Consider the following 11,675-nt stretch of genomic DNA (forward strand, 5'->3'; position numbering starts at 1 on the left):
GGGGGGGGGGCTGGGCGGGGGAGTGGGGGGGGGGGGGCTGGGCGGGGGAGTGGGGGGGGGGGGCTGGGCGGGGGAGTGGGGGGGGGGGCTGGGCGGGGGAGTGGGGGGGGGGCTGGGCGGGGGGGGCTGGGCGGGGGAGCTGGGCGGGGGAGTGGGGGGGGGGGCTGGGCGGGGGAGTGGGGGGGGGGGCTGGGCGGGGGAGTGGGGGGGGGGGCTGGGCGGGGGAGTGGGGGGGGGGGCTGGGCGGGGGAGTGGGGGGGGCTGGGCGGGGGAGGGGGGGCTGGATGGCTGGTATGGATTTGGGACCTGCTCCTTGACCCTATTGTTTTTTTTCCACCTAAACAATTCCCCTCCTTTCGCAACCTTACTTTTTTAAAAAAATGAACAGCGAAAAGGCCTTGAATTATAAGAAGCATTATCGATGGGCTTCATCCTGTTTTCACCCAAAGTTAGATGCTTTTCTATTGAAGTTGCTACCCTGAGCCAACTGTCACTCCAAATTAATCCATTCTCGCGTTGTTGGTCAGTATTTATTGTCCATCCCCACGTGAGAATGTAACAGTGAACTGCATAATGGTGAGCCACAGCCATGAATCGCTGCAGTGCCATGCGGTGTGGGTACACCCACAGTGCCATGTGGTGTGGGGACACCCACAGTGCCATGTTCCAGGTGGGTGTCTGTAATAACTTTGTTGGAAACACACAAGCTATTTATTCAGAAGGAAAACCGTACAGCGGTCAGCAGCCCCACAACTGCTGGTAGGTCCCTACATGCCTTCTGACAGGAGAGGACTCCACCCTCTGGGGTGATTACCCACTCTCAGTCCCGATTGGTCCACCATACTAGGTGACCCTTACTCTGCTGTGTTGCCCTTAAAGGGACAGTCACCACAGTGTTCCAGGGCAAACACGGGGAGAATGTGCAAACTCCACACGGACAGTGACCCAGGGCCGGGATTCGAACCTGGGACCTCAGTGCCATAGGCAGCAATGCTAACCACTGTGCCACCGTGCTGCCCGTTAATGCTTTTCTGATGGGCTTTCCAAGTACAGCCAGAGAGGAGGTGACACATGGTGATTTTTTTTTTTGGTCATAGTTTTCCTTTTATACTTCGAGGAGAAGTATTTACCCTGCAGTTATTGCTATCTCCTCTGTGTTTAAGTGGAGCTTTTAATTGTGGAAGAGAATTGGAGAGGCGAGGTTCTAAGTTGTTGCTGCAGAGCTGGGAAAAGCTTGTCCAAATTAATCTCCATATGTTGGCTTGCTTCCAGCTCAGGACATCTGATGCTATTAAAATAATGGATGCGCACTGTTATGCGGTTTGCTGCTGTGATACATTTAAAGCTGCGTTCTGTGACCATTATCCTCAATCCTCTTCTGTTTGACTGGAAAGATTAGCATTGACACTGGAGTTGTTTCATGGCTGCAAGTTTCAATTTTGAAAGGAGCCTCGTATTTGAACGCTCATTGTGTCTCCAGGAGAATTGACTGAAATGGTAAGAAATTTCTGACGGCAGCTTAAATATTCACGACAAAGTATCAGGAACGATGGGGCTGCTCAGGGTGTTGGTGGTGGAAAAGAAATCCGAGCGAGACTTCTTTTGGTGGGGGTGGAGAGGAGAAACACAGAACGAGCAAAATGATGTGTTTGGAACTGGGTGTGTTGAAGGTTGAAGGCTGGGTGGGTGCAATGTGGCAAATGTGTTTGAAGTTACTATGTATGATCCAGTTAGAATCATTAATTCTCTTGGGTTTGCTTTTAAGTCAGTTCAGACTGTCCCAAGGAGAAAACAAACACCAAATTTATAAGTTTTGACGTGCTTTATTGTTTGTAAGAGAAGCTTTTGCATTTTTTTTAAAGTGAATTTTATAGTCCATTTATACCAAGCAATGGAATTTATCGCAAACTAATGTAATGATTTTTTTTTTTTCTTTTACCAGAAACTACTAAGCCTGTTGCAGTATGAGCCATGGGGTACGACGTCAATCGGTTTCAGGGCGAGGTGGATGAAGATTTGATTTGTCCGATTTGTAGTTGGGTTTTGGAAGAGCCTGTACAAGTGAGTAAACTATTTGGGATGGTTGAGGTGGAATTGGGTTGTGTCGAGGGATCTCAAATGATCTTGGTGCCCAATGCGGCCAAATCTTTTTTTCAATCTGCAAACTATTCGACTGTGGGGGGGCATCACAAGCTATGCCTGATCGTGCAAGCGCATTGATTTTAAAGGGGGGGAAATAGTGAGCGGTTTGCAGTGGCCATGACTCGAGCGTTGTTCACACTAGCTCACCTGACCATGTTATCTGAAATCCTCCTTGTATTTCTAATGTTGGGTTCAGGGTAAAGGGTATTAAAAGGAGTTTGGGCTGCAAACGGGGACGTGCTGTCCATCAGATCTCCTTGGGATCTATTGGTGCAGGGTTGGAATGACTGCAGCTGTGCTGCGTCAGAAATCTGCATGGTCAGGAGATTAATGGAATGAATGCTTCCTACGTTGCAGAGCCATATATAATCTCTCTGAAGTTTTAAATAGAAATCATGGCTTTGTGATTCAAGTGACCCTTGAGCTCCCAAGGTCCTGTGTAATAAACGGACTGGGGGGTGAACGACTTGGGGGTGGAGTGGAGGAGACAATAGAAGAATTGCCAATGCTCAAATGCACAATAGTTTGGTCAGCATCTGAGGGGAGAAAAGTGAGATTAACTTTTTAAGCACCGAACTGGACACTTCTGGATAATACAGTCCAGCTTCTCCACTGCAACCATGGCCAGTTGTGGGTGGTGATGTGTATAAGTGCTTACTGAATGTAGTGAGATCCGTTGGAGGCAGAATTAGTAGGGCTCCTTTCGATGGGTTATTCAGTGGGTGAATGAGCCATGCTGGCCACGATCTCTGATTTGATCCCTGTTCTTGGCTCGGGCAATAGCAGGGGTGCCATGTTTTGTCCCTCCCCTTTAGTTGGGGAGGGGGCAGTAGATTAGAGTTCTTGCTTCCAGTTTCTTCACCTCCTGGTAGCAGTGTACATTTGTTGCATGAGACTACGGCTGGGATCAGCTGTACTGCAGCTCTCCTTGTTCTCAAATAGCTGACTGATACTCCCTTGCGAGCCTCGCCTACTCCGTCTATTTCTTCTATTATGAATTGTATGATTTCAATCTCGGTCTACAGTATGTTTGTAGAGAAGCACTCTCTCTCGTCTGCTAATTTCCTGCCCTCTCCACTGCTTTAGTGGATTGTGGTAAGTGTGCACCTCTTATTGACTAATGTAGAGGCCCGATTTTGTGTGACTTTTGGAGGCAACTAGGGGAATTTTATGTCCTTTATTTAATAAATTAGTTTTGGGGAGGGTGGGGGGGGGGAAGAGAATGAGTGGCATTGAAATGAGCATTGGCAGCAACATTTTGGAATTGCCCCCTGAATCTTCTGCCTTGTGAATTGGCACTGTAATGCTAGACTTGCTAATTATTGCACACAACAAGCTTTCTATTTATGGAATTGTGGTGATGTATAATGGCTTGGCGATATGTCGCCATTTCAAATGAATGGCATGCACCGACCTGAGAGAGGAGAAGAATTAGTGGCAGGAACCATACGGTACCGTGACCAATTAGTAGCAGCATTATTTGGATTCCAAGAATTGCAGCCAGATGGGAATGAAGGACATGAACCTGAGAGACGAGTACCGTTTTGAGAGCACAATATTAATGTATTAGAGCTGAGTGTATCTCAGACAGAGTGAAGAAGAAGAAAGGTACAAAACTACCCTTTGTTCACAGCGAGGAAGCCTTGTAATGTTCCTGGGTGAGAACCTTGATAGTTTTGTGCTTTTGTGTCTCCGTTCCAGGATACAGATAGGAGCCAAGAAGGGGAGGCAAAGAGTTGATGTGTTTTTAAACTGATTGATGGAGGGTTCATCCAATCTTCTGAACTGGATAAATGCTGTTTTGCAAACAACATTGTGAAGAGGCGATTGGGCCTCATCTCTGAAGTCTCCTCGTAGTCTTTGTGGTTTCCCCATTTCCCCACCCCACTGTGGTCCTGTGTAACTGTAATTTTCAAATTGGTACAGATCCACTAGCTTCGTTTAATCCCAATAAAGAGAGATGCATGATAGATTTGATGAGGCAGCTTTAAAGAAGATTACGGGAGCAACTGTGAGCTCCGAATGGTACTTTGATACGAGCTGCATCATAAAAATTGGCAACTTGACAATGCCGCAGATGTTTTTTTTTTTTAACCTTGAATTTGATTAAAGGAACTTCACCTCTGGCCAGTGTACATCTCCATACTTACTGAGGAAGATTGTAGGGGTGGCAGCATTCTGATCTTGGCAATCTATCCATTTCTTGATTACATCTGGATTTATAGCCATGTATGGTTGTGGAAGCATTTCTGCTTTTATTGAATAGAGCCGGAGTGCGCTTAAATTGGGTCACCGCAAATTGGATTTCCAGATGACTGGTGCTGCCTTGTTTATTTGTTCTCTCTTTCGTCGGTTCATATGCCGTCTCCTCTGCTCTCTCCTAGGCGCCACACTGTGAGCATGCGTTTTGCAATGCCTGCATCACCCAGTGGTTCTCCCAGCAGCAGACCTGCCCTGTGGATCGCAGCGTGGTTACCCTAGCCCACCTTCGACCTGTCCCCCGCATCATGCGGAACATGCTGTCCAAACTGCAGATCACCTGCGACAACGCCAGCTACGGCTGCACGGCTGTGGTGCGGCTTGACCAGTTGACCTCTCACCTTAACGATTGCGAGCACAATCCAAAGCGACCTGTGACGTGTGAGCAGGGATGCGGGTGAGTTTCTCAACTACTTTCACCGATGCAGCACAGTCAAACCTTCAGACCCCTGTTCCGGTGCTCATATATGTTTTTTTTTAAATTTGGGTGAATAAATTTAGAATCTAGTGTTGATACGGAGCAATGTGCCTCAAGAAGGTGTCAGCTCTGATCTCTGACTTGTGCTGAGTTTGTCCGTCTTGGCCACGGCAGTGGTGAGGTGCTACCAGTAGCCATGCTGGTCTTTTGGCAAAGGGATGGCAGAGCGGAGGATTTAGACACTGGGGTACTCTGGCTCAAGCTTGAAGAACTGTGGACTGCACGATAGTACAATGGTTAGCACTGTGGCTTCACAGCGCCAGGGTCCCAGGTCACTATCTGTGTGGAGTCTGCACGTTCTCCCTGTGTCTGCGTGGGTTTCCTCCGGGTGCTCCGATTTCAAAGAACAACAAAGAACAAATAAATGTACAGCACAGGAACAGGCCCTTCGGCCCTCCAAGCCAGTGCCGACCATGCTGCCCGACTAAACTACAATCTTCTACACTTCCTGGGTCCGTATCCCTCTATTCATGTATTTGTCAAGATGCCCCTTAAATGTCACTATCGTCCCTGCTTCCACCACCTCCTCCGGTAGCGAGTTCCAGGCACCCACTACCCCCCCATGTAAAAAAACTTGCCTCGTACATCTACTCTAAACCTTGCCCCTCTCACCTTAAACCTATGCCCCCTAGTAATTGACCCCTCTACCCTGGGGAAAAACCTCTTGACTATCCACTCTGTCTATGCCCCTCATAATTTTGTAGACCTCTATCAGGTCGCCCCCAACCTCCGTTGTTCCAGTGAGAATAAACCGAGTTTATTCAACCGCTCCTCATAGCTAATGCCCTCCATACCAGGCAACATCCTGGTAAATCTCCTCTGCACCCTCTCTAAAGCCTCCACATCCTTCTGGCAGTGTGGCGACCAGAATTGAACACTATACTCCAAGTGTGGCCTAACTAAGGTTCTATACAGCTGCAACATGACTTGCCAATTCTTATACTCAATGCCCCAGCCAATGAAGGCAAGCATGCCGTATGCCTTCTTGACTACCTTCTCCACCTGTGTTGCCCCTTTCAATGACCTGTGGACCTGTACACCTAGATCTCTCTGACTTTCAATACTCTTGAGGGTTCTACCACAGTCCAAAGATGTGCAGGTTAGGTGAATTGGCCATGCTAAATTGCCCTTCGTGTCCCCCCAAAAAAAGGTTAGGTGGGGTTACTGGGTTATGGGGAGAGGATGGGGACGTGGGCTTAAGTAGGGTGCTCTTTCCAAGGGTCGGTGCAGACACGATGGGTGGAACGGCCTCCTTCACTGTAAATTCTATGAATGGTCACTTGAATGTAAGATGCCCAGTAATTTCTTGGGAATTGGGAAGGACAACTGACAATTTTTGACACTTTTTTGTCTTGTGATTTAATGGGCCTTTATCCCCTTCTTCTGGGTGGATGTTAACTCTGGTGGGATGGGGCAGCACAGTGGTTAGCACTGCTGCCTCACGGCGCCGAGGTCCCAGGTTTGATCCCGGCTCTGGGTCACTGTCCGTGTGGAGTTTGCACATTCTCTCCATGTCTGCGTGGGTCTCACCCCCCACCTCCCAAAGATGTGCAGGCTAGGTGGATTGACTGCGATAAATTGCCCCTTAATTGGGGAAAAATGAATTGGGTACTCTAAATTTAAAAAAAACAATCTGGTGGGGTGATGACTGGGTGCTGAAATGGGAGGAATGCTCTCCTTCCTCCCCTTCACAATCCACCCAGCCAGTCAGAGGCCACTTTTACCAATTGGTGGAATGCTCTTCTTGTGCCAGGCACAAGGAGGAAATAAAAATGCCAGGGCCAGCTCATTTCTACATGTTAATTTAGCATTGCAATCTGCTTACACACTGTCATGGAAGATGTGTCCCCTTCTCCACAACACCAAATGCTTATCTTGGCCGTGCTGATTTAATGAAAGTGGCCATGAGCAATGAGCTGGACATTGAAAGGGTTGAGAATTTGTGCGTCGGGAGTGGGACCCGTGTTCTCATGCACCCTTTCTTCAGTAGCAGGGACTGCAAATCCTGTTGACTTCTTGATTGATGATACCTGGTCATTTGGAGAGTAAGGGCAACTTTGAAATGAAAAGGATGATGGGATAAAATCCAGAGAGCAATTCTCTGAAGCGTCTTCAGCTGCTTGGTTGGATCCAGTGTGGCCATCATGAAACCTTTTTTAGCTGGCATAGTTATTTCCTTTTGCTGATGTGTTCTTGAGAAACTACGGTAATAGTATTGGCATGCAAATACATATTTTTAAAAAAATGTTTTGCCATCAAATTCACTAAACGAATGCAAAACGTTTGCTCAGTTTGGCCTTGTTGGCGAGACCAGGGCTTCCTTCTTTGGGTTAATGTTTTGAATAAGTACGTGACGATGGTTTGCTCCTGCTGTCACTCGCTGTGTGCGGCTTAACCTGCGCACCAGAATAACGTGGCCCCAGAGATTTAACCTAGAATAAGCAAAATACTGTGGATGCTGGAATCTAAAACAGAAACCAAAACGCTGGGAAAAGCTCAGCAGGTCTGGCAGCATCTGTAGGGAGAGAAAACAATGCTCGAGTCTGACTCTTCACAACTAAAACGAGGGAAAATGTGTGATTAAATAATTGTAGCTGGGCGGGATTGTAACAAGATGTAGCAAACTTACAGATGGCCGTGTGTGTGCCTGTGTGTGGACCTTTGCCTTGCTGCACTGCTCCATATTTCTCCTTCACCGTAAACCCTTTTTTTATACCCCATACATTTATTTTCTCAATGCAAAAACCCTCCACGCACACACACACACACACACACACACACACACTGGGCCACCTGTCTCTTGTTCTTAAATTTGCTACATCTTGTTAAGATGCAATCTCTCCCAGCTACGGTGATTTAGCCTAACTCGACATTACAACCTCCATGGAAATTTAGCTCACAGGGAGAAATTCAGCTACTGAGCTGTAGGCAGGACAACAGAATCGCTTTACGCAGTAAATGGTCTGTTTAAACCGAGTCTCCACACATATTAAACAACTCCTGTCCACAGCTACTGATTTTTAAGAGCAGGGTAATTTCTTCAGCAAAATGCAACGAGTGGAGGTTAGTAACAAAATTCATAACGTACAAGCTTCAATCCTGCCATAAAGTACAATAGCTGGATCATCATCATGGCTAAAGCCACCCACCCCCCCCCCCCCCCCCCCCCCCCCCCCCCCCCCCCCCCCCCCCCCCCCACACACACACACACAATTATGTAATCTTCCAGGAGAGGCAAAAAAGTATAGAAAAAATCCACGGGCAAAAGGGGTGGGGACATTCGAAATTCCTCTCCAATCTCCCTCAGGCGATTGAAAATGAAACGTTTATGTGAAGGGTACATGTTCTGCTCGGTGCTGTTTTGGTACGAATGCTTAATCCACTGGCGTGTTTTGACTTTTGCTCAGCGATAGCATTTGCTGCTGAGACAGAAGGTCAGAGGTTCAGGCCCATCTCATGGACCGTGGCACGTATTTTAGGATGATCCTTCAGTGGGAGTGCTGCATGGTCAGAGGTGCTGCTTACCTATTCAGATATCCAGAGGTTTCACTGCACTGTTCAAAGAAGAGATGAGGAGATTACTTGTCTTCCTAGTCAACTGTCATCTCTCAATCCACAACAAAAACTGGTCATTCGTACAGGGTATCACCGCGTAATGACTTCAATCTGTCAATGCCTTGGGGAATCCTCATGTTTTTTAAATGCAAGGTATTTCATTCTTGGACAAATTTAAAATGACAAATGATGCCAATTGGAAAATTTACTCTTCCAGTAATGCTCGAGGGAGGGTTTCTACTGTTTTGCTATTTTATCTCTATCCTCTTTCCTTTCAGATTAGAAATGCCCAAAGATGAGCTACCAAACCACAACTGTACCAAACACCTTCGCACTGTGGTGCTTCAACAACAGGGGAAGATTGCCGAGCTGGAGAAAGCTTCAGCAGAGCATAAACATCAGCTGGCAGAGCAGGTGGGTGCTTGCTGGCAGGTGACCCAGAAAGGCTAGCAGAACATTACCCCCGGGGCAGTAAAGGTTTGGATTTTCCATATTGGTTACCTATATTGTTAACTGTTAACCATGTAGTGGTGGAAATGTCTTCCTACTTTCCTTCAACCTTCCCACTCCATTCATTCCCCTGCTCCCGGAAAAGCAATCATCCCTTTTTTTAAAGTATGGGCCTCACAACTTAAAGGTTCACCTTTAAAAACGCACATTGCTTATGTTGGCTGAAACGCCAGATAGCTAATGTATGCTGGGAGTGATGGAATGGTAGATGCTCTCATTATTTTTGGCAGGAACGGCTGTGCTTACTCACTTGTGATATTGTATTGAGAAATATATTTGTGTATTTTTTGTTAAATGCAATCACCCCAAAATGTGGTGCTCTTGAGGTGTTTTGGGTTGTTTGCTGAAGGACTTGTACTCTGGTATGTCAAAGATTGAAGCATAAACTGCTGACCTCTAGCTCTGTGGGGCTCACAATTGCCGCCTGCACTTAACTGTGCGGAGATGAATTCTGGCTTGAGAGGAGTCCAGATTAAGTTTGCATTTCCACTGCAACTGGGGCATCTGTGCGAGGCTATTGCATTTCATGCCAGCGCTAAACCTGTAGCGCAAACACAGTCAGGACGCAATCAGACACGAGAGCAAATCCGAGCAAGTTTCTTCTAGGGAGGTGTGTGGGTCATTGGGAATTCTACAGGAAAGCTGTTCAAATGTGTTAATAGCCAGTTGTTTTTTTATATGGTTTCTCTCTGGCTGAGGGAGTCAGCAAGTGTGCAGAGCGGAGTGTCAAAAGCAATTTGCGCTTTGCAGCAAGTGACATGCTCCTATGAGTCTTTTATGCAGCATCTCGATTGTGAGGGAACCATTAATCACGCACATAAAACTAAATTTCATTCCCACAAGTCACATTTTAATGCCTCTTTTCCAACTGAAAGGAATCTTGAAATCTGTTTCCATTTATCCATGTTTCTTGTACACCTTGTTTTCACTTTTTATAAACACTTTTGATTGTATCCAACATTCTTATCGTGCGCTTTGCTATGCTGGCCATCTCATTGCACACATGCACCCATTAAAATTAGTGGGCTCAGGATGTAGTAAATGGTCTGATATTTTGAAGACTATGGGATAGGTTCTTTGTGTAACCACACCAGTTGACCGATAGGAAAATTTGTGTGTCCTATGATGGGTAGAACCCCATGTAATACTGACGTCAACAGACTTGGTAGGTCCCAGGTTCTCACTCCAATTTGGCAGGCGCTATGGTTTTTCTAATTTTCCTTGACACTCCTGGACTAGTGAAGGGTACCAAGCTCCTGATTGTGAGGGCAGTCGCATTGCTTGCAAATCCACATGGTCACAAGGGACAAAAGCTGGAGGTCTGCTGGAGAAAGGAATAGAGGGATAAGCTGATTTGGGGGGGGGGCGCGGGAGCAGTTAGGTGAAGTAAGGTGGGAGGCGGCTGGTGTAGAGCCTTAACACCAGCATATGCCAGTTGGACTGAATGGCCTCGATTTTTGTGTGCTTCTAACCATGGAGACAATGTTCCGTGGCATTTTGGGCCATTTTCCTTAATGAAAATATGTCTCCTGAAGAAAATTAAAATAAAGAGCTGGCAACACCCAGCAGGTCCGTCAGCATCTGAGAAAAGACAGATTATTGACGATCATTGATGATGACTGGTGTGTGTGTGTGTTTTCCTTACTTTGCAGAAACGAGACATTCAACTTTTGAAAGCGTACATGAGGGCTATCCGCAGTGCAAACCCAAACCTACAGAACCTGGAGGAAACCATTGAGTACAATGAGATCCTAGAGTACGTTTCCATTCAGTTTCTTGTCCTTTTACCTCCTGCCTTGCACCAGTCTGTGATTTAAGTAGGGAGACAGTCTTCTTTCCAGGTCTCCGCTGCTGTGCAGTCTCCTGCTGGGAGATGGATGAGAAATATGAGCTGCCCACGCTTTGTAAGCTGGTAATAGTCTTCAAGTTAATTTCATAAATATACTTTTGCTCTGTAGCTGCACCCTTAAATTCTAAAGAATTTTACAATTTCAAATATTTAAATGTTGGCTAAATTAAGATACTGAAGCAGGGCTCTATTCAGACATGGGTCCATTCTTTAAATTCAGTACTGAGGTGGGAGTCCAGTGTTGGCCTGTCATTGTGTAAATTTGATCACAAATTTGACCATTCACTAAACGTTCCAAAAACATCTTGGGTGTTGGCTCAGTGGGTAGCAAGAAGTCAAAGCTTTCCAATGTAGTACTGAGGCTCCATCTGCCCACCTAGGTGCACATGAGGTCCAGCTATACTATTTTAAAGAAGAACGGGGGGGGGGGGGTTGCCCTGATGTCCACTCCCATATTTTCCCCTCCGTCGACATCTCAGAAAAGGATTATCTAGTCATTATCGCATTCCTGTCTGCGCGCAAATTGGTGGCTGCATTTCCCATGTTGCAACAGTAACTACGCTTCAAAAATCCTTCAATATACGTTTAAAAAGTGCTTTAGGGACAACCTTGAGGTCACAAGGCTCTATATAAATACAGACGTTTCCATTTGCAGAGACTTTAGCTCAAAATCTAGGCCAACACTCCCAACACTGAGGGAGTGTGGAACTGTTGGGAGGTGCCACCTTTTGGATGAAATGTTCAACCATGCCCCCTCAAGTGGGTAAAAAGATCCCATGGTGTTATTTGAAGCAGCAGTGGGGAGTTCTTTCCCCCATATCCTGGCATCAATGTTGACTCCTCAACTAGCATCACTTGAAAACAAAAACTGCTCATTATCAC

The 11,675-nt window shown here is 46.6% G+C and overlaps 1 protein-coding gene across 5 annotated transcripts in view; it reads left to right on the forward strand.

Moving 5' to 3' along the window:
• Positions 1-11,675, forward strand: part of rnf41 (ring finger protein 41) — an 84,990-nt gene that overhangs the window by 67,587 nt on the left and 5,728 nt on the right. For 4 of the 5 annotated variants that reach the window (XM_072493640.1, XM_072493642.1, XM_072493639.1 and 1 more), the window contains 4 exons: positions 1,943-2,061; positions 4,527-4,798; positions 8,713-8,848; positions 10,597-10,700. In XM_072493640.1, coding sequence (XP_072349741.1) covers positions 1,972-2,061; positions 4,527-4,798; positions 8,713-8,848; positions 10,597-10,700 — 602 coding nt within the window. In that variant the 5' untranslated portion in view covers positions 1,943-1,971. Of the gene's footprint in view, positions 1-1,248; positions 1,498-1,942; positions 2,062-4,526; positions 4,799-8,712; positions 8,849-10,596; positions 10,701-11,675 lie in introns of those variants that run through there. The other variant, XM_072493641.1, reaches the window with a different exon arrangement.

The sequence above is a fragment of the Scyliorhinus torazame genome, chromosome X (genome assembly GCF_047496885.1).
Source record: "Scyliorhinus torazame isolate Kashiwa2021f chromosome X, sScyTor2.1, whole genome shotgun sequence".
NCBI classification, from domain to species: Eukaryota; Metazoa; Chordata; class Chondrichthyes; order Carcharhiniformes; family Scyliorhinidae; genus Scyliorhinus; species Scyliorhinus torazame.